General features: G+C 38.2%; 1 protein-coding gene and 1 long non-coding RNA gene across 3 annotated transcripts in view; one reads left to right on the forward strand and one right to left on the reverse strand.

Annotated features, from left to right (window-relative positions):
- Papss1 (3'-phosphoadenosine 5'-phosphosulfate synthase 1) overlaps nucleotides 1–23,804 on the forward strand; it is a 112,383-nt gene that overhangs the window by 81,652 nt on the left and 6,927 nt on the right. For both annotated transcript variants that reach the window (XM_046459090.2, XM_058583782.1), the window contains exons 10-11: nucleotides 2,609–2,877; nucleotides 17,042–17,271. In XM_046459090.2, the coding sequence (XP_046315046.1) occupies nucleotides 2,609–2,877; nucleotides 17,042–17,271 (499 nt within the window). The remainder of the gene's footprint in view (nucleotides 1–2,608; nucleotides 2,878–17,041; nucleotides 17,272–23,804) is intronic.
- On the reverse strand, nucleotides 464–15,266 carry LOC124102620 (uncharacterized). Its single transcript, XR_006854938.2, has 3 exons — nucleotides 15,129–15,266; nucleotides 5,267–5,361; nucleotides 464–3,058 (listed from the first exon to the last, which is right to left on the reverse strand). It is a non-coding gene; the product is annotated as an uncharacterized LOC124102620 (long non-coding RNA).

The raw sequence follows: 23,804 nt of genomic DNA on the forward strand, positions 1-23,804 counted from the left end.
CTAAATAAGATCTATAGATTGTAATTGTTTGATATGTCTTCTTAGTTTTCACTTTTAATTTAATGTTACTTGAAATTACAAGAATAGTACCAGGAACTCCTGTGTAATTTTCACCTAGATTCCACAATTATTAACATACTTCATTTCCATTCTTATTCTCACTCTCTTGGGAGTAAGCTGCAGACTTGATGCCTTGTTACCCCTCTATATTTTCATCTGTGTTTCCTAAAAATAATGACAGTCTTCTACCTAACTGAATAATGCTTATCAAATTCAGGAAAGTAGCATTGATGCAAAACTGTCTAATCCATGTATTCCATTCGTATCATGCCATGTTGTAACAGAGTCTTTATTGAAAAGCCAATGAACTACAGCAAGGTATTCTCTTTACCACCATTCCTTCCTGTTCAGAACCTAGATCATGTGCCTTTAATCTCCTTATATCTAGAACAGTCACTTAGTCTTTATCTTAACTTTCATGACCTTGATGTTTTTGTAGTTTACGGGTAGCTTTAGTCAGCTTTTTCACTGCTGTGACTGAAAGACCTGATGAGAACAATTTTAGGGAGGAAGAGTATATTGGGGGGCTCAGGGTTTTAGAGGTCTCAGTACATAGAAGGCTGGCTCCATTCCTCAGGGTTTGAGGTGAGGCAGAACATTGTGGCCTTTTTCCTTTCTGTATTTATGCCTTTCTTCCACTGCGAGAAATCTTGTTCTTATTGTCCTCAGTTTAGTGGCTTATTTGTCGTACCTCTTTGTATGTGGTCTTCCAGTCAAACCAGTTGTCCTCTCAGGTTTGGACCTGTTAGCTCCAGGTACCAGCTAGTTTCCTTGATCCTGCTGCTGTAGACTTGTGCCCCCCACTCTGTTCAGTGACGCAGATTAGCCCATGAGGAGGACTCATTAATGCTTAGTAAGTGTGACTTCAGGGTTCAAGACTTCATGCAGAGGAGGCAGGGTAAAGTGAGGGAAGAAAGGCCATAAAACTAAATTTAGTGATGAGATTTATTTAGGCTGGAACCAGAGTGGCAGAATAAGGTCAGATAGTCATTCTCTAAGTTAAGGAGTATTAGTACTAGTGTATGCACTCTTTATTCATTCTTTTTTGAAAGACTGGTATGATAGAGTTCGGGAATAAACTGATTCTCAATCTAGGCGAGCCCTGGAGTTCTGCTGAATGGTTTTGGGGTCTTTCATGTCCATGTAAAATAAAACTTGAAGCAAATTTAGAAGGATAGAAAAATTTTCAGATCTGCATATCCCTCCTCTATCCTAAAGCAAATAATTTTGAATGCTCAAGTGTTTGTATCATGGACTTTGCTGTGCTTTGTACCTTATGTCATATTAGCTATTAGGAAATAGCTGGTGAAAATCAGCCTTCTTCATATATAAAAAGCAACTGGAGAACTAATAATAATAATAATAATACTGTAAATCTTGGCTATTACAAAAGGTGGCAAAACAAATGAACAAACAAAAAAGTCCTAGTCAAGTGCATTGTCACAGTCTTCCTCCTGTGCCTTTGTCATGGTGATAGGAGAGCGTCAGAACTGAAAATAAGTTGAGGAAGATGTCTGTTGTTTGGTTTAAAGAGTATTAGTGGAAGGAGGCTGTTTCTCTCTCTAAGTCAGGCTTGGGTCAGCATCATAGGAGGCTGTGCCAGGGTTAAGGGCAGTAAATCAGAGATCCTACACTGGATTGTCTCTGTTCTGTGAAATTACTCCATTCCCCAAAGAACCGTAGCTTCTACGATCAGTCTTCTGGTAGGTAGCAAGTACTGTGTAGGAATGAAACCAGAGTTGTAAGCAGGAAACAGTAATCAGTTCTGTTAATCTTATAGTTGGTTCCATTGTCTGAGTAACATCAGTGACTCTTGTAAAAAGGGGAACTATTGCTGCTGCACTATAATCTAGAATCCTGACACTGGCTCACAGTTCAAAGTAGGGTTCTAGGTAAGCAAAGTGCTAAACATAAACGAGCATATTTGAATAGTAAGATTTTGAAACTACAAATGTATCTACCTTTCTGTCTTTATTTAATAAGGCAGTGTCTTCAGTTCTATGAGGAGTTGATCTGGTAATTAATTGAAGCGCAGACCAAGAAATTATATCTGTTATAATTGAGTAAGATGTTAAGACCAGAAAGAAAGTCTGACAGTTACTCTAGTTTCCAGTGAATGGAGAGAGTAATTATTATAAATCCATGACTAGTATATTACATATCCTCAGGCATGTAAGATTTATTTATTATTGTAGCTAGAAGTGTGCATCATGTTGCTTTAGGACAAACGGTCAAAGCAGAACATATTTTTCACTGATTTCTGATTCTGAGCATGCATGTGTATTTTAAAAAATATATATATATGTATATATATGTATATTTAGTTGTAGTTGGATACAGTACCTTTATTTTATTCATTTACTTATTTTTTATGTGGTGCTGAGGATCGAACCCAGCACCTCACACGAGCTAGGTGTGTGCTCTACTGCTGAGCCCCAGCCCCAGCCCCTGCATGTGTTTTCTTAATCCTCACCATCAAACTTTAAAAATTTCTCATTCTGTGGAAGGTAATATTAGAAATTCTTCACTCTGGAAATTCTCTTTTCAGATGCTGTCTTTGCATTTCAATTACGCAACCCAGTGCACAATGGACATGCTCTGTTAATGCAGGACACTCATAAGCAACTTCTAGAGAGGGGCTACCGGCGCCCTGTCCTCCTCCTTCACCCCCTTGGTGGCTGGACAAAGGATGACGATGTTCCTTTGATGTGGCGTATGAAGCAACATGCTGCTGTGCTGGAGGAAGGAGTCCTGAATCCTGAAAGCACAGTGGTGGCCATCTTCCCATCGCCCATGATGTATGCTGGGCCGACTGAGGTAGGCCGATTTTGAGATTTTCACTGCAGCAGTGTGAAGCCACTCCTACTAACACAGTAGTGTCACCAGCTCACCTGTTGATTCTCTGTTACGGGAGGGTCTATTCCAAACATTCAGTGTTCCCGAATACTCTCCTATTGGCAGGGATGTTCCCCACCTGTATCCCCCAAGAAGCAGCCTCCTAGGGAAAGGGAAGGTTGGAGAGATTTCTCTTACTCTTTTTGTGATTCTTGGTACCAGCTCTGAGGGTGAGATCATTCCCTGCAGATAGAAGCCTGGGTGAGGCTGGGAAGATGTGACACAGGCCCTCTTGTAACTCCTGGCCATGTTACAGACACAGCTCTAGCAATGTTGATATTGTTCCTTTAACAAAATCCTATGTCACTGTCTCCAAGTGACAGATTTTATCTTATTTTTGTTTTTTTTTTTTTAAATTTGCAAGGGTGAAAGGAATTACAGTGGGGGGAAAAACCATGGTATCTTCAGTCAGCTTTCTCTCATTATAACAAATATCTGAGATTATTAACTTATAAAGAGGAAAGGTTGACTTTTGGCTTAATGTTTTAGAGGTTTTAATCCATTTTCAGCTGGCTCTATTGCTTTTGGACCTCTGGTAAAGGCTACATATCATGGCAGAAGTGCATGGTAGAACAGTACCATTAATGTCATGGCCAGGGAGTGAAAGAAAGGAGAAGGGGCTCAGGTCCAACAATTCCCTTCAAAGATGTGACCCCAGTGACTGGAAGATGTCCCATTAAGCCTTACTTCTTAGAGGTTCCACCAGCTTCCACATGTAACAAGTTGGAAACCAAACCTCCAACACATGGGCCTTAGTGGGGACATTCCATGCCAAACTACAGCATGTTCATCCCCTAATACAAAATGCATTCAGTATCTTAGAAAAAGGTTCAGAATGTTTTCCATCTGTTCTTTGTGAATGATTGGAGCATAATTGAGTGAGAGGTAAAATTGCTTCTTGAAATTGGGGGGGGGGTGTTCTGGAATTCTACTTCTTGGTCAAAAGGAATGTTTGAGATTTTTTTAATATCCATATGTAAAGAAGAGGACTTGATTAAGTTTTAGCTTCAAGGCAAAGTAGGCTTTCAAAAATATTTGCTAAATGAATGAATAAATCAGTGAGTGACCTCAAAAAGAGTGGGTGGGAAATTCTCAGTCATCTTCCTGTTGATTTTTCAAGATAAAGAATGGAATGCACATTATTATTGCATTCTTTTTCATCCCTGCCTTGAAGGGTGATGAATTCACTTCAGTTTATCTGAGAGGCAAACCCTTTCTAAAAAGATCTAAGTAATTCAGTCATATAAACTCTGTGATGTCCTCCTCCAGAAACAATTTCAAAGGGAATCCAAGACATTTAACTGTTCTTTGGGATCAAGCCTAAACATTTTTATTGGAGTTTAGTTATGGGGTTGTATACTCTGTTACCTCTTTATCTGAGAAAAACAGACAAAAGAAGCAATAACAACAGGATAAAAGATGAAGTTGTATTTGACTCTTCTTTCAGGGCCAGCCTAAACATTGCATTGAAACTCCCTTGTCAAGTAATGCTCCACATTCCACTCTCTTTAAGAACTGGCCAGTGATGTCCCTTCATGTTCACTAGATACTACCCTGACCTTTAGTTCTTGCTTTTCAAAGAGGAGCCTTTTGTTTTGGAAATAAAAGTAACAGTTTTGTTCTGGTAGTTCTCCCAACCTCTCTTAGTGCTGATGACATCTTTGGTATCATTTAAATATATATATATATATATATATATATATTTTTTTTTTTTTTTTGTAGTTGTACATGGACAGAATGCCTTTATTTGTTTATTTTATTTTATACTTTTTTGTGGTGCTAAGAATCGAATCCATTGCCTCCCATATTCTAGGCAAGTGTTCCACCACTGAGCTGTAGCCCCAACCCCTCGATATCATTTTGAAGGAAGATATTTGAACTGATATTCTCCCAAATTAAAGGAGAATTATTTTTTACTGTGGGAATGACCCAAATGGATTTAGGATTGGGAATGGGCTTAAGATCAATAATCCCATTAAAAGCCAGCTGAGAAAATGAAGGAATTTACCTTCCCCTGTTTAGGGCCTGTTTTGTCCTCTTTCTGTTTCTTATATTGCCTATTTAAAAGTGGAAGAGAGATGAAATTATCTCAATTAAATGAACTAAAATTTACTTTTTAAAAAGTGAGAATGGAGGAATAGAAAAATAATAAAACAGTCATAGTAAACAGAAGGTCCTCTTTGAGAGAGTACCATATAGGGCCAGGTATACTCCTTTGTTTAAATTGGAAAGATGTTTATGTCTTCTGACTTCAGAGCCAGGTATTTGTGAAGGAAGTTTGAAGAGAAGGAACCTAAAGGTCATGGCTTACCCTAGCATCATCCTCTTGCAGGGCAAAGCTGAATCATTGATCCCGAGTGGTAAGAGATGTCTTTCCTCACCCATTCTGGTTCAAGGCTGAGGCACCTATAACAAAGATAGATTAACCAGAGGAAAGGACACCTTTACTTAGTATAAGTTTCACATGACACAGGGGCTTTTGGAAACAAAGACCCAAAGAAACAGAGAATACTGTGAATTCTATGTTAAGGTTTTTTTAAAATTTATTTATTCTGTCATATATAACAGCAGAATGCAGTTCAATTCACATTACACAAATAGAGCACAATTTTCATGTCTCTGGTTGAACACAAAGTAGAGTCATACCATTCATGTTTTCATACATGTACTTAGGGTAATGATGGCCCTCTGATTCCACCATCTTTCCTACCCCTACCCCTAAGTCTCCCATCCCTCCACTTTGCCCAGTCACAGTTCCTCCATTTTTCCCATGCTCCCTTCCCCGCCCCCCCCCCCCCCGCCATTATGGATCAGCATCCACTTATCAGAGTGAATGTTCGGCCTTTGGTTTTTTGGGGTTGGCTTACTTTGCTTAGTATTATATTGTCCAACTCCATCCACTTACCTCCATGTGCCATAATTTTATTCACTTTAATGCTGAATATTATTCCATTGTGTATATATACCATAGTTTCTTTATCCATTCAGCTATTGAGGGACATCTAGGTTGGTCCACAGTTTAGTTATTGTGAATTGAGTTGCTATAAACATTGATGTGGCTTTGTCACTGTAGTATGCTGTTTTTAAATCCTTTGGGTATAGACCAAGGAGTGGGATGGCTAGATCAAATGGTGGTTCCAAGTTTTCTAAGGAATCTCCATACTGCTTTCCAGATTGGTTGCACCAATTTGCAGTCCCACCAGCAATGTAAGAGTGTATCCTTTCCCCCACATCCTCACCAACATTTATTGTTGTTTGTATTCTTAATAGCTGCCCTTCTGACTGGAGTGAGATGAAATCTTAGAGTGGTTTTTATTTGCATTACTCTATTTGCTACAGATATTGAACACTTTTTCATATATTTGTTGATTGATTGCATATCATCTTCTGAGAAGTGTCTGCTCAGTTCATTGGCCCATTTATTGATTTGATGATGATGATGATGATGATAATAATTATTTTGGTGTTAAGAGTTTGAGTTCTTTATATATCCTAGAGATTAGTGCTCTGTCTCATGTGCCAAGTGGTAAAAGTTTGCTCCAATTCTGTGGGCTCTCTATTTATCTCACTGGTTGTTTCTTTTGCTGAGAAGCTTTTGAGTTTGAATTCGTCCCATTTATTGATTCTTGATTTTAATTCTTGTGCAGGAGTCTTACGAAGGAATTTGGGGCCTAATCTGACATGGTGGAGATTTAGGCCTACTTTTTCTTCTAATAGATGAAGGGTCTCTTGGTTTAATTCCAAGGTCCTTGATGAAGAGTGGACAGTCAGTCGTGTAGGAATATCTTGGAAAAAGGAATGATGACCCCTCTGGGAACTTGGCTAGGCCTGTTGGCTCAGATTCTTCTCTATATCTGTGTCTTCAGGAACCTTCCTTTCCTCTGGGTACAGAGAGGACATCTGGGAATGTGAGGGTCTTATGACCTACTTCAGAGTAAAGTCAGCTGGGTTTTATGGCTTTATCCAGGGGTGAGGAGGGAGAGAGGTGAGAGTGGCCTTCCTGCTTCTGCTGTTTTCTTAGATGCTTAGATGATATGTTTTGTGGAAGCATGGTCTAATAAAAATAACACAAAAATGTTGCCAAGGAGTAGAGGCATGGGTCTGGCCTGGTTTTCTACCAGCTGGGCTGTAATTTCAGCCTAGTCCTTTTCAGACTTCTCTGAACCAGGTGTGTACACCTTGAGTGGTCATTTAAAGGATGTACAAGTAAAACTAAGTTTCTGTCCTATTCTTAGTCATTTTCTAATTTGTCTTACTGTAACTTCATATTGAAGGAAGTCATGAAAAGGTACATGTTTTGTATTGAAGGAAGTTAGAAAAACACACATTGCATGCAATTAAATAAATTTTATTATTTGAACACAAGCATATCAACAGCACCCAGATTTTAAGAAAAAGACTTCAATCAGTGCCAAAAGCTTTTTTTTCCTGCCCCCTTTAATTTGTATGTGCCCTCTCCACAGTAGTCTCTGTCCTTGCACCTGATGTTATACACACATTTTGCTTCTGTTGAGGATTGTGTACTCTGGGAAGCAGACTCAGAGGGCAAAAATAGGATTCAGAAGATTAGGGAAAACTCTTAAAATCAACACTTGTGTAAGGAAGACAAAGAAAGAAAAGGAGCAGGATTGAGCAGAAGGAAAAGTTGAGCTCAGTCCGTGGAGGCCTGCAGTTTGTCCCTAGGGGAGTTCTGGAAAGGCCCTTCAGAGATATCCTGAATTGCATGAGACACAGGCCCTGCAGTCCATGCCAACCAGGCTTTGGCTGCTTAGGGAGGGGCACGTGTTGACACTGCTGCTCATGTCATCAGGGTCCTCTCTAAAGAGGGCAGTCCCTGCTGGGTGTCTATTGGCAGCATTCCAAGGAGCTGGGGACTACTCTTCCTGACCTGGGGGGACTTGAGCCCTATGCAACTATATTCAGTCCATCCTGTCATGATACTTCTGTGACTGAAACCATACATTCCTTTGTGTCTGGCTTTTTTAAAGTTCCCATTGTGCTTGTGAAAAAATCACCCTTCTTGTTGTAGTTAGTTTTGTATTGAAGGAAGTTAGAAAAGCACACATTGTTCATTCTCAGTGCTGGGTAGTGTTTTGTTGTAGGATTTCACCCAGTACCTTTCAGGGGCATGTGGGCCATTTCTGGGTTTTTGCTATGAACAGTGGTGCTGGCATGAAGATTCCAGCGATGCCTTCTTGTGAACATGTCTGCTGGCTGGAGCTTCGAGTGGGATTGCTGGGTCATGGAGTGTGCTTTTTTTTGTTCAGCATTAGATGATGCTCCAATCTGTTTTCCAGTGTGGCTGTACTGTTTTATACTCCCATCAGCAGTGTGACCCCACCAAACTTGATCCTCTTTTATGTTAGCCATTTAGAGCTTTTAGTCCTGTTTAGCCAAACACTCTAACACTTTCACTGTTTCTTTACCAGCCACAAAATTCTTCTCATTGGACCAGTTTCACTGAAGAGGAAATGGAGATGTGTAGTAAATGAGTTACAGTTAATAGATAATGATGAATAAATAAAATATAATAGCAGTTTTACTGACTTTATTGTATTTGCCAGGCAATATTCTTAGTGCTTTACATATATTAACAAAATCTTTTATAACAATAATATGAGAGTAGGTATTACAATTGTTTGTGATTTACAGATAAGGAACTTGCTCAAGTTCAGATAGTAGTAGAAGTAGTAGTCATAGGAATTTGAACCTATGTAATCTGACTCCAGAACCATGCTGTGCAGTTTCACAGAGGTTTTACTATTATTTAATGTTAAAATATTTTTAAAAATATGTAGATACTTTATTTTTTGAAAACAGACTGAAGGTAAATTGATATAGGAGTTCCAAAAGAATGAGTGAGGATATTTCTGGCTAGTATTCATCAGTGGTGGACTTTCTCCAGTGACAGAGGGACTGTCAAACATTTATCCCAGCCTACAGTGGTGGTTTGATATTCTTTGTATAGTCTGCGTTCTTATTCTTGTATTCTTTTGATACTTGCCTTATGTTGGTAGTAACACCTGCCCATGTTTTTTGTTGTTGGTGCTGGGAGTAAATAGGATAAATGTAAAATCACCACATTGCCTGACTCATGTCCATGTATGGAATTAATATTATTGGTTGCCTTTAAAAAAAAAAAAACACTGAAAAATTACTGTGCCTGAAAAATCACTGTGCTGCACATTCCCAGTTACCTATGCTGTTCCCACATAAGGGAGCTGTCTCTATCTCAAGGCTGCTTCATATATATAGCAATACGGAAATGGGGGATTCTCAATAAACAGTCTTTTGGAAGTCTTTTGGAAGACCTGGAGTTTTGAATGTAGCAGAAAGCTTGAGATGGCCTACCGCTCATAGGCTTCGTGTCAGAGCTTTCATCTACAGCCTGAGTTGAAATGCCGTGTGGTGTTTAAAGATAAAAAAAGTTATTACTATATAGAAAATGAAAGTAGCCATTTTTGAATGCCTGCATATGTGTCACATACTGAACTTATGCTTGTGAAATACACATTTTTTTCCCCATTTTACCAGTGAGGTTACTGAAACTCAAAGAAAGTAACTTAATCTCTATCAAAGAAACCCCAAGCTGGATAGAAGTAAAATCAAATTTTATTCAGGAATTATTGCAACAGGGGAAGAGAGACTTCATTATGGATAGAGTGAAACTCAATTCTGAATACAGTGCAGACAAGTGGGGATTTATAGCAAAAGAGCAGGGAGGGCTCAGGGGACAGAAAATGACTGAGGAAAAAAACATTAGATATTGACAGTTGTAGTTAGGATTCTTGGTGAAAGTAGACTAAGTGAACACGTGTCACCTGGGGTGCATGTAGGATGAGGAATTTGAGCAGACATGGAGGACCATCCAATATGGAGGTGGGGGATTCTCAATGAACAGGCTTAGCAAGAATTTTGCTATAGCTGGGTAATGCAGTCCCCCCAAAAGATGGACACTGAAGGACAAGACTAGTGTACCTACATCAGCCTGACTAAAGTTGAATCAAGAGGAGGGTCTTTGTCAGCCTTAAGACCAAAGAGATGCAGAGCTGGGATGGCAGTGGGCCTGGTTGACAGGCTGGTGCCGCCTTTGCTCTCATTTCATTGCCACCAAATGCCTAGAAGTACCTTATTTGCTAGGAAGAGTACACAGTCACACTAAAGTTGTATTTGTCAGTAGACCTCTGCTCAAAATGTAAATTATGAACTAAGAGATGTGGTTCTCGTCAGGAAGCTCCAGGTCTGGTGCCTGGGCAAAAGGCAGTTTTAACATCTGAACTTTTAAGTTATAAACTTGGGAAATTCTAGTAAACATCTTCATATTTTAAACCATTACATGTTTTAAGGCTTATGACCTGGCAGTATTTAAACTGTTAGCTTAAGTGGCTTATGAAAGCTATCCATTTTCCATTTCTTTTTTTTTTAATCCATCACTTGTGTGTTTGACTTATTTGGTGCATTTGCAAACCTTTAAGTGAAGCATTTTCTTATAATAATACACACACACACCCTTGTCTTTGTAGCTTTTCTAGTGACATCAGGAAGAAGTCTGCCAGTAACACTTATTTGCCAACTAATAATAATAAAATAAAAACAATGATTCTTCCTTTAATCATTTTCTGTAGGTCATTTAGAAGGCATTGATACCAGATTTGTTTCCTTAGCACAGATGCTTTTCAGAACAATGAGCAGCTGTTAAGACTGTTTGATTATCAACAGGATGTTCCTGATTTTCCAGTCTATAAAGATTTAACATCTTGATTCCTAAATTCCATTTTAGGAATGGGGTGAGAGGAAGATTGGGGGTAGAATTAACTTTTTAATGCTAAAATGGTGTTATCAGTGTACATTTTTAACCATGTGAGGAGTTCAATGGCAATATAGGAAATTCCTCATTAAATACTAAATCTGTGTTTATAAAGAACAAATGATGCTTTCTAAGACCTGTTACATGGAAGTGCTAAGAGGAAGGTACAATTTGGAATGTGGCTATGTATAATGAACAGCTATATCCAAGGCTCATGAAGCTTTAATGAGAATTATCAATTACATTTGGGCAAAAAACTCATTTGTTGGAGGTGGTACTTTGTTTTATCACGAAAGTTATTCATGCACTGTTAAATGACTCCTTGGTAGAAACTGACTCTGTGTAAATGAGCAGATGTCCTTAAACAGGGACAATAGGGACATATTGCCATGTGAATGCCTTGTTTTACACCAGTATCTGGAGCAATAAGTAGGGTGTCTGTTAGGCTATAAACCTGTTCTTACCTGTGAACATTTCCAGAAGCTCCAACAGTCTACAGGGACTTTTTACTTCTTGAGATCTGAGCCTAACTATATAGGCCATACCACTCCCAAATAGTAGTTGTAGTTTTAAACTTCTTTTGGGGTTTTTGATAATTCTGTCTTCTACTCATTTATTTTATTCACAAGTTTCTTGAGTAGTATTATATAGATTCACAATCTTGCATCCAAAATCTTTGTTGTGAAATGTGAACCTCAATAAGTTTTCTACCTTGTTCCTGTTACATTGAAAAAGTAATACATGGCAAGGATACAAATTAATACTGCTTTCTAAAAAAGATCTTACATGGGCCTCAGGTACATCAAATTAGATTGGTCATAATCTGTGGTACATGGTACTTTATCATAATCATTTGTTCATGGATTGCTCTTTTAAGATTTCAATCATATATTCATTTTTATTTTTTGTTGTTTTAGTATTCGGGGTTGAACCCAGGGGCACTTTACCATAAAGCTCTATCCCCAGCCCTTTTTATTTTGAGACAGGGTCTTGCTAAGTTTCTTTTGGCCTTGCTAAGTTGCTTGAGGGTGGACTTGAATTTGTGATCCTTCTACCTCAACCTCTGGAGTTGATGGAATTTCAGGTGTGCACCACCATGCCCAATTATTTGATTTTTTAAAAAACCATTTACTGAAGAACTATGAATTGCCTCTGAGAAATATAACTTATATCTACCAGGTACTTCTAATAGTCCCATGTCTCTGCTGCCATTCCTTTCCCCCAGTGGGTAATCAGGGTCTTTAATTTTGTATATTTTTCCTTGTCTGTGCATACACACACCCTTGTGTGTGCCCTTATACAAACAGTTTATCACATGTACATGTGCTTAAATGATCTATTTATTAGCTTTACTTGTTTTACAACTTTTAAAGAAAGGCATAATGCTTTATGTTGTTCTTTTGGACTTGCTTTCATTGCTTATGGTACTTTCAGGTACCTTTATGTTACCAGGATTCTTCCATGTGGTTGTGTGTATAAGTATAAGTAGTTCATTCATATAAGTATATAAGTATAAGTAGTTCATTCATCTTCACATATGTGTCATGGTGTTTCATTAGGAGAACATACTGCACTTTATCTGTGATTTTCTCATTGTTGAAATATTCATGTTTTTACCTTTTCTCTGTGTTTTGTATTATTTTTTGCTGTTTATTTTTAACAACTGTAAAATTAAATAGTGAAACTTTCAATCAAAACATTGGAAAACAGGAGAATAGGAATATGGTCCTGAGAGATTAAAAAACACACACAAACAACAACAACCAAAAAAACCCCACCATATGTGACCCCTGGTTCTCTGCCTGGAGACAGTCTCCTGACCTCTGCCAGGCAGTTGGAACCCAGTAAAGCACAGTGGTCTTGCCGAGCTTGGGAAGCAGAGACTGGAATCATGGCTGTGGAACAGCTCACTTGCTGAGTGCTTACAGAGAGGAGCACAGGTCTTTGAGAGTGTTTTCCATCATTCGTTGGACTGTGCTTGTGCAACTCTGCAAGGCCTGGTGCAGTGTCTGCAGTAAGTTTGAGGGAAATGTGGAGACACTACAGGTCACAGAGTTGGAAGATGCAGTCCAGACCAGTTAGAGGGGAGGGAACCTTTCCTAAGACTGGGCTTTAGACCTCCTTGAAGAAGGTATGGTTTCAGCCTACTGTATGGTGGAGAATTTCACTGGATTGTTGGACCAGAATTGGTTCATAGATTCCAGAGAGCAGAAAATAGCACTCTGGGGCTCAGACGTAGCTCAGGCTGCTGAGCGGGAACTTGGAGTGAGTTGGTGTCAGGAGCACACTTGTGCTTGATGCACAGTGGGTGAAATATATATTGGTTTGGACACAGAAACAACCATCTGGGGCACATGTGAGCACAGGCTGGCAGTGTGCAGTGGGAGGCAGGGATCCCCTGCTGAGGCAAGGCTTGGAGTGGCCCTGTGTCCATGGGAGGAGGACTGCAGCAATCTGGTCACTGAGTTCAGACTAGGGCTTTGAGGTCTGTGAGAAGGATTGTGCAGCAAGCTGCTGGAGCAGAGTGCCATCAGATGTTCCCTACACAGTCACGACTGACAGACCATGCAGTAGAAGCCAGAAAAGTAAAATGTAGTTTACCAGGACCAGGAGGAGAAGCAGCCTTCCTCCTGCAATGCTTCAGCTGATAAAAATTAGCATCATGCTCACTGTAAAGAAGAAATGCTTAAAATATTCAATCTCTCATCTCTGAGTGGGTACCAAGGGGTAAATTTGAAGAGACAATTGTTTCATAACTGATACAAAAAACTAGACCAGACCCACCCAACAAGGTCTAAAGCCAAGCCACAAAAAGATAAGGAGAGATGTCACTCAGTTACCTGCTTACTAGAATTGACTCTCAATACTCCAGAGGAAAACAATGCAATTCAGATTCCTTAAATCATTTACTAGCCCATCATACAACAATAAATTACTGGAAAGAAGCAGGAAAATGTGACTTCTGATCTAGAATAAAAGCTGTCACTAAAAACATACAATGAGATGGCAGTAATGTTGGAATTACCAAGAGAATAGTATCTGAAGTGAAAGCATTTACTGGATGCCCTTAAATGTAGATTAGAATTGGCAGAAGAGGTCAATGAGCAAAAATTAGAAACTTATTTTAACAAAAGGAAAAAAAATGGGGAAAAGATGAGCAGAGCCTGAGTGATTTGGGAATATCATTAGATGTATAACATATGTCTGGTTGAAATTCTGAAAGGCAGGGAGTGCAGGAAAGAAGGAGAATATGTGACAGAAAAAGTTTTGAAAAAATAATGGTTGAAATTGGTTAAAAAAAAAAACTACACATTTAAGAAGCATAGTGAATCTCAGGATGAATCCAAAGGAGAAAAAAAAATAAAAGATGCATATATAATTATTCAGCTGAAAATTATTTGTAAAGAGAAAAGGAGACAGGGGTGGGAGAGGGAACATTTCATCCATAGGAACAATAGGATGATGGCTGACTTCTCAGTAAGAAACAGAAATGGAGTAATATCTTAACCCATTAAGTCCCAAGTTTCCAATTCTGCAAACACAGCACAAATATTCAAAGTTACCATAATATATTTATTGCTCAATTTAAGTGTTTTTTTTTTTCTAGGATTGAGTCCAGGGGTGCTATCCCACTGAGCTATAACCCCAGTCTTTTTAGAATTTTTAAATTTTGAGAAAGGGTCTTGGTAAGTTGCTGAGGCTGGCCTCCAACTTGTGATCTTCCTGCCTCAGCCTTCTTAATCACTGGGGTCACAGGTGTGACTGGTTTCAAAAAAAATTTTTGTTGTTTTTAAAATATTTATTTATTTTATTAGAGTTTCTGGTTATACATAGTAGTTCAATTAGTTATTCTGTGTGTTCCAGTAGGACAAAATTGGTTAAAGAAAAATTTAAAGAAGAAAAAGGGGTGAAGTAAAAAAAAAAAAAACTTTTAATCTATATTCAAGCAAAAATATCATTAAAAAGTAAAGGTGAAGTAAAGACATTTTCAGATAAATGAAATTTGGGGAAGAAAAAAGTTTCCAGAAACCTTCAGCAGAACCCTTGTGGGTTCCTTTATGTGCTCAGATGCTCTTGGTGAGTGGCTAGGAAGGCTGTGAGAGCAAAGACCTGGCATTTTCATCCTTTCCAGAGTGAGGAAGCTTCTGCCATTGAGGAATAGGAAGATTAGGGAGATGATGAGAGATACTTGCAGAGACAAACAGCAGGGTTTGCCACATATGATTGAAATTACTTTTGTAATCAGAAAATAATAGTGTTTGTTAGTTGGCTCATAGATACAAGTAAAGCAGAAAATAAATCGTTTGTTGTTGATTGACCATTTACAGACTCTTACAGGGCTTTCTAGAAAACCTTTAGAAATTACCTTGTATTCCTTCAGACACCATGCTGACTTCTGGGCATCACAAGGTAATACCTCCTGACCTAAGTCTGCCAGGGAGATAAACAGGCAGCTTCCTGGTTTCCAGCCCCCTCTTCTAGGCAGCATGTCACCTAGGATAGCCTGACTCCAAAGTCTGCATTCCTAACTGGAAATCTCTGTAGCTCGCTTGCTTTGCATCCTCTTGGTTAAAGGTTATTAATTTCTCAGGTTATAAGTTAACTCAACAATAGGCCTTCTATTCATGTTGGTTACAATTTTTAAAGTAGTTCTCCTTGGAAAACCATTCACTAAAATGTAAATTGAAGTTAGTCGCCTGTAGGAGAATGTTGATACCCTGTTTGTTCTACTCACATTTAATTTACTCATATAACCTATAGAAGTCTAAGAGGTGAGTTTATTTTTCTGATAATTTTTATAAAATTCAATTAGAACTAGCTGCTGCCCACAGTATGGAGCATACTAATCCCATAGTAAGGTGCTTAATTTGTGGGGGATGGGAGCTTTCCAGTTTTCTCTCTTGTTTTAAAACTACAAAAGGGTTTGGATTAAATGATTTGAACTTCTTAACATTAAAATTAAGTCAAGACATTCTCATTTTACCAATATTTTGGTGTTTGAGAGATATTTAATGAACAAATCAAGTTCATTTATTTAACTCAGTAGAAGCAGCTTCTGATATTCATGAGGTAGAAAATATTTTCCATTGAGTTGCAGAGTAATTAATTGATCCGAAAAGTCTGCCTGATCCCTAGGTAAAATTTCTGAGTCTGAATTAGTAGAGGCCATTGGTGTGTCTTCTGTGTGGGAGCAAAGGGGAATGACTAGAATTTTCATGAAGAGCTGGACTCGAGGGTGGGTGGAAGAAGGTGTAGCATGCACCTGTGTGTGGAGACCAAGTCCGTTAGCATCATGTTTACCATCTTGTTCATACAGAACTAGCACAGCTCAATGCAAGTCATACCAGTGCTCAAGTAGAACAAGATTCAGTTACAGGAGCTTGGGGTTCTCTCTGTTCAGCTGTCAAATGGGGAAAGAGAACCACGGTAGTGCTGCGGGGCCTTTATGGGCCACATTTAGAGGTACTACATATGACTTTGGTTCTGTTCTTTGGCCAGAACTCAGCCATATGGCCACACTGCCAGGGAGGATGGGGGTGGTATAACTGTGTATTCACAAAGAAGGATGCAGCATGGTACATAGAAACACAAGTACTGAAAAATAAGGGACAGAAAGTCAAGGTAATTATTGACTAGGAAGAGCAAGCAGTTGTATAAGGAGGGGAAAAATAAAGCTGATAATGGCTAACATTTATTGTATTCTTACTGTGTACCATGTACGACTCCAAGCCCTCATGTTTCATTTTTTTCCTCTAAAATTTTATGAGATAAATACCATTATAATTTCCATTTTACAAGTGATTTTACCAAAAATATTGATGTCACTGTTTGGGGTAAATGGAATGGAAAATGAAGAGAGTAGAATAAGAACAAAACAGCATCTTTCGTAGTAGGAAATCTAAATGATGTGAAAATAATGTCTCTATTATGTAGTATGTGACAGAGTCTAGACAAAGTAGCAGAAGTATGTACCAGTAGAGATGTCACAAAAAGTCAAAGGGCTGGGGGTGCAGCTCAGTGGTAGAGAACTTGCTTTGCTTAGCATCTATAAGGCCCTGGTTTCCATCCGCAGCACTACAGAAAATAGGAGGTTACCCCCAAAAAGCTGAAACCCTTCAGTATGACCAATTGGGAATTCAGTTAAGGGATTGCCCTTATATACTGCACTTCTAAAACTTTGCTTAAAAAATGCAAATACCTGTATTTATTATCCATTTACTACTTTTCAGTACTTGGTCATAAAAGTATAGATATCTAATATGCAAACTTTTATTCTAGGTGCAGTGGCATTGCCGAGCAAGGATGGTGGCAGGAGCCAATTTTTACATTGTTGGACGAGATCCCGCTGGCATGCCTCATCCAGAAACAGGGAAGGATCTTTATGAACCAACCCATGGTGCCAAAGTGCTGACAATGGCCCCTGGCCTAATCACCTTGGAAATAGTTCCCTTCCGAGTTGCAGCTTACAACAAGAAGAAGAAGCGCATGGACTACTATGATTCTGAACAGTAAGTTTTGCATTCTCTGCACAAATCTGTGTAGCCCTTTGCAGTCCAAGCTGCTCCCAGGGCTTTAGAGTGTTACTTCATCTTTACAACTGTTCTGATGACTGGCTTTGTTGCACCCACTCAGAATAAGGCAACTCATCTCTCATTTAAAAGTTAGAAGTAGAAATAAAAATTGAATCTGTTTTATTGTTCATGGTTTCAGGAATTTTGAGTTGAAAGGCAAAATTGAGAGTTCTGTGTCTACCATGTCTGCTACCAACTGTTAGTACAAATTATTGCTGGTATTGAGCACATATGTATCTCCCTTTGACTGACAAAGTTATGGTAATTTCTGTCTATAGGCAATTTCTATAGGTGGTGCGAGCTGTGCATTCAAAGTGGCACTGTGAAGCTGTAGAATCAGAAGTTATAGATTCTAGTCCTGTCTTTGCTATGTGATCTAATTAGTCCTAAGTTTTAAGGGTTTTTTTTTACCCTTATTTTCTAATCTCTGGAATGATGGCAGTGGACAAGGCAGTTTCCCCCTATATCAAAATCTGTAACTTTTTCTATGATTTGGAGTAACTAGTTATTTTTATATTTCAGTAGGTGCTTATACATAAGACTTGTTTTGAGACTCATGTATAGTACACTTGCTTTTATAGTACAAATTATGATTAACACTCAGCAAGTAAAACAGATTCAGCAAGTAGAATACAGTTATTTGTTAGTTTACTTTTGATCAGTGTCAACTCTCTTGACAGGCACTACTGAAAATTGACTCTGTCTTGTCTTTTTTCTGTGGCACTTTACACTGGCCTCATATTCAGGAATGATGCTGACCCTGACATGTCCTCACTTGATGTGGCCCATTTTGTCACAGTGTGACAGGAAAGAAAAAGAAACCTTTTTAAAATTAAAACAACAGTTTTCATTGCCCTCTTCAACCTATAGGCTAAAAAGCTCCTGCCTTGAATTCTAGATTTAGGCCCTAAGGAATGGTTTCTAAAATAGATAATACGTTTCTTTTTGGTTAATTTCTTTGAGGTAAAATAAGTTACCCAAATAAAGAAATATTATTGTTGCCATTGGAGATTGGAGAATTTGTTGATTTCTCATTTAATGACAAATAATTCTGAAGACAGTGCACATTTTAGATGGCTTTCTGAGTGATAACTATAGCTAAAAATAAAAGAAAGTCTTATGAGAGTGAATGAACAGAAAAGGTTTTCATAACTGATGCAGGCAAGTGTTAAAGAACTCCTAACTATTTCTTAGATGTGTACCCTGAACACTGTAACCCATATTCCAGCATAGTTCTGAACCACCAGAATTTGCAGCTAACCAGAACATTTTTATCGTTGTACAAAATCAGATTCCAAACATCTAGGAATAAATAGTTTGACATCATGTGGGTTTTTGGTTTTTAGAAAAACCTTTAAAAATATATGCGTAGCGGGCCACAATGATGCAAGCCTGTAATTCCAGCTACTGAGGAGGCTGAGGCAGGAGAATTGCAAGTTGAAGACCAACCTGGGCAACTTGCAAAGACTGTCTCAAAATAAAATTTTTAAAAGGACTTGGGAACATAACTCAGTGGAAGAGTATGGGTAACGGCCAGCTTCTTGTTGGGGAATTTTCTTCCTGCCGAGGAGGTTGTAAGGTCTAGAATAATTAGTGAAGAACAAATGACAGAGTCTGAAATATATTTTCAAAAGCAGAGGCCCTGATAAATGCAGTCCACATGGGAGCTGGAACTAGACAAAAGAAAGATGGCTCCAGTAGTTCATTTAAGGAAGTATATCAAAGGTGGGGATAAGCTTTCTAAGGCAGTCTTGCTTCCTGATGTCTTGCAATTATCAGGTTAATTAACATCTTGTCAGGTAACACCCATCTCAGGTGCTGTGTGGGACATGACAGATTGGGACAGGAATTCACAATGTCTCTGGGCAATCGCACACAGAGGAAATGTCCACTGGTAGTTCCCAGACACCAGATGTTTCTATTCCCTAGGCTACGATACACGGTGGCTCACACACAGCATGGCTGGCTTGCGACAGAAGAGTGCCTTCCTAGCCTGTATGAGGTCCTGAGCTCATTCTCCAGTACTGCCCCACCCCAAAGTGTATATATGCATGCATGTATATTTATATACACATACTATAGTTTCACTAAAAATAATAGCCTTAAAAGTGTATGCTGAAGGTTATAAATTGACTTTTTCTACCAAGGGGATGCCTCTTTTGAAGCTTTAAAAGGAAGAATTACAAGAAAAATGAAAGCAATTATAGTAAACTTTGAACTGCATTGCCACGTAAGATTATTGAAACCTTAAAATATAAATTATAAAGGAGGATTAAAAGGTTTCAGGTCCTGTCCTTCCCTTTCATGGTTAACTGTATGTAGGCCACAATCAAACATTCTTATTTACTTAGTCCATGGGGAGGTCTACCCATTGGTAATTCTTTTAAAAGGCTCCCACCTAACCCCCAGAGGAAGGGCAGTAGCACCTTCCTATAGTCTATGATACACACAGTGTCAGAAATGGACTGCTGGGACAAAGTGTTTTTGGTATCTCACCCAACACACAGGTTATTTGTTTAGGCTGTGTACAAGTGGTTATGAATGTCAGCTTGTTCTCAGAGTTGTGATTAACTGAATTAATTCACTCACATAGTGGCAAGGGAGAGCAAAGAAGAGAATCATACTGCCAGTGGCTAAAAATGTCAAACTTAGGTACATTTCTGTTTTGTTGTGTTAAGAAAACAAAACTAACCTCAAAAAGAGTTGAGCTTTTCTTTCACACTTCTTGTGCCGATATGTTTCATTTCTGTGGTCCCTTTGCATGGTCAGCTAATTTAATCACACGCAGGACCCTAGAATCCATCTGTATGTGGTTGACTGATGTGCTGGTAAGCCCTTGATAACTTTGATGTTTGGTTAAATCTGTGTAGTATTGTTTTAAGTATTTCTTTTAATCATTCAAAAAGCTAAATAATTACATCAGTTCTCATAAGATTTTCCAAAGATGAATTCTATATTAGTTGCATGAGTGGCTCATTTCCTTGGAATTTTTTTTTTTTTTGGTTACTAAATCTTAATAAGTTGTAACTTGGGAAGCTTTAAAACTCCCTTCATTTTCTAACTTTTTGTATTTGTGTTCAAATATAATTAAGTTGATGGGAATATGTTGGAAAGTGATTAAAATTTTGTGGAAAGGCGATAGTCTTTGATGTAGTGAGAAAACACAGTTATTAATATGCACATATGAAGTTGCCTTAAGTTTGATTAATGGTCATTACTCAATGCCAGCTTTTATGTAATTAATGATTTTGCAGCTTTTGATTTGATTAAATACCAGTGTAAGACAAGGCTTAGGAGAAAAAAAATTCATGAAGATTTCAGGCAAGATATTATTGATAGGAATTGTGATAAAAATCATGTGTTTATATTTAGAAAGTTAAGGAGGTTCATATTAGCTAAAATAGTCACTCAGGGAAATTTAGTTTTAGGACTGCAGTATTAAAGTCTGTTGCAGACATTACAAACATAGAAATCATTCACTTTTCTTATTTGTATTTTTTTTCTCTTTTGAGAAAGTAAACATTTGTATTTGAATAGATAAGTGCAAATTTATTTATATGATTAAGTGCCCATGAATGAAAGTGTCTTGTGGAAAGGGAGGGATAAGTGGGTATGAATGTTCATTGTCTGGTATGTTTGTTTTCAAAAGAGTATTTCTTTCATATTTTGAATGCATGTCCTGTTAGTGTCATTTTAAAAAACACTCTACTTATGTGTGTCCTTCAGGGCATTTTTAGATCTTCCTTTCTTTTATTACTTTTCTAGGAGACTTTCTATGCCATGACTCTAAACATATAAGTCACTGTTTCCCAGTTGCTTATAGTACTAGTTTTCTATTGCTAAAGTAACACATTATCACTAACTTAGTGGCTTAAGACACTACCAGTTTATTCTCTTGCATTTCTTTAGCGCAGATGACTGGGTATGCTTGCCTGAGTTCTCTGGCTGCACTGGCCTCATATGATAGCTCTGAAAAGGATCTATTTCCATATTGGTCCTTGTTAGCAGAATTCAATTCTTTATAGCTCTAGGATTGATATCCCTATCCTCTTACTAGCTGTTGCCTGAGGATTGCTCCCTGTGTCTAGAGGTCAAGTTCGGTCCTTCCTTGTGGACCCCTCCATCTCAGTAGTAGAATCTCCCTCATTCGTGGAATCTGTCTCATGCTTCAGATTTCTCTGGCTTCTGTTTTGCTCCTAACTGAATTATTTTTCTTTTTCTTTTTTCCATTTAAAGGTCTTAAGTGATAAGGTTAGGCCTACCAAATAATATTATTTTGGCCATGCAGCAAGGGATCATGGTAAACACTGGGGGCAAAGGTCATTGGGGCCATCTTTGAATTTTTCCTATCATAGGAGTGGATATTTCAGCATAGAGTTCTAGGTGTTATGTAAAATGCTCAGAACCAATACTACCTTTACTCTCATAATATTTCTGAATCCTGAATTTCTTTTAGTTATTGTTCTTCCTGTTACATAGAACTGTAAAGTCACTTTTCCTTTCAGCTCACTCTTTACCTCCAAGTCTGGCGTCGGTCATTGAAATACTTCTTGTGTGAATCCTTTTCTTTCCCTTTCCTGCCACAGTTTTTGTAATACACAGGTCTTTTAGAGCATAGAGGACTGTGTTTTCTGTTGATGCATAAAAGACTTTGGTTTTGTTAGTTGTACTGTTTCTTTTGTGGAAGTCTGATTGTTACTGCATGAGTTTACAGGTTTTATCCTTGTATTGTAGGTTTTGAACATATTTTATTATGGGAATTACCATTAAAAGATAAGACCTGATTTAAAATCTGTGATCTTCTATGTTTTAGCATACATTTATATCGTAACTAGGGATAGCATTACTATGTATATTTTTGAAAATCAGATGATTTATTTTTACCCTGTCTTACTTGGAATCAATAGATTATATTGAAATTGGTATAAAACACTGACTTTGCTATGCACTATTCCTTTAGTAACTACTTACTGAGCCTTTACGATATATATGCCATTCTTGCGGGGGGCAGTGTAGTCGGAAATAGGCAGATATTTGTTTATTCACTTATTTATTTTGGTACTGGAAATAGAATGAAAAATTATTAAAGCCTTTAAAAAGAGAAAAATAATACCTGTGCTATTGCCAAAATGTTTGTATACTGTGCTTTTTTTTTTTTTTTTCCATACATTCATTTAACACAGTTGAACATAGTCAAGTCAAGAGTATTAGGCTCTGGACTCAAAAGTCAAAGCATTCTGCCATGGAGCTTCAGTGATAGCTCAGCCCTTTTGTTTTTAATTTTGAAACAGGGTCTTGCTGCATTGCCCAGATTGGTCTCAAACTTGTAATCCTCTTGCCTCAGTCTTCCGAGTCAATGGGATTACAGATGTGTACCTCTGCACCCTGCAATAACAGATTTTGTCATTGCCTTTATGGGATATAAATTCTAGGGAAGGAAACAGACAGTAAACCACTGACAACATAGTTCAGGGTGGTAAGAGCTTTGCAGAATACTGTGGGGAAACTGCTGGCACTTGCCTGACCAAGTCTGGGGCAGTAGGTGTAGATTCCTGGAGCAAGTGACTTTTGGGCTAAGAGACTAGGAATTCCTGTGGTAAAGAATGGAATAATTACATTCTGTACCAGATGATCAACATGTGCCATGATCCTGGGGGATTACCTTAGAGAGCTTGGAAAAAGGGCCAAGGATGGAGTAGAACATAGTCAAAGGATGACGAGATAGCCAGAGACCAGATAAGGCAGTTCTTTGAACTGGAACTGGAATAGATGTGAAATTTTTAAAAAATGATGTTGTTGCAGTGTGGGTTGGATATGAGGAAGTTCAGATTTCTGGTAACGAGGTAAGTTAAATTTATAGATTAACTTTCCTAAGCAATTAACTAAAAAGGCTATATAAAACAACAGTTTCACAAAAAAAGTATTGTGAGCTAACAAGGTAATAAGAACCATTAAGTGAATGCTAGAATGAGCAATGAAGCTGCTTTTGCTCCCCTAGACCTATTTTCAGGGCCTTATAATATAGGCGGAGCAGGAATGCAACTGTGGTCTTCATCAAATTGTTCAGTCAACAGGAGACACTTCTATTCACCTGGGACTTACTTCCACCTTTTCTAGGGCAGGACCTGATGAGAACCCAACCCATTCTCCTTCCCTAGTAGACTATGAGCAGAGTATTAGGCTCTGGACTCAAAAGTCAAAGCTCTGCTAAAAAGGGCCAGCTTATGTTACCTGGGTGATATCAAAACAGACAAGAACCTGAAGCCATGAAATTACTTTTAGGGGGTTGACTAGGCATGTTTCAAAGCATTCAGCAGAAGCAGACTTTAATAGGCTCTTGCTGGAGCACTCACCTTGAGTCCTAGGCCTTGACTTATTCCATTAAATCATTCTTGAAACATAATGAACAACTTTAGTCAAAAATGACAAAATATACAAAGCAATAAATGCCTCAAGCAAGAAAAGAAACC

Source organism: Marmota monax, unplaced genomic scaffold, assembly GCF_021218885.2.
Source record: "Marmota monax isolate L192 unplaced genomic scaffold, Marmota_monax_Labrador192_F-V1.1 WCK01_AAM20220418_F8-fsc00002, whole genome shotgun sequence".
NCBI lineage: Eukaryota > Metazoa > Chordata > Mammalia > Rodentia > Sciuridae > Marmota > Marmota monax.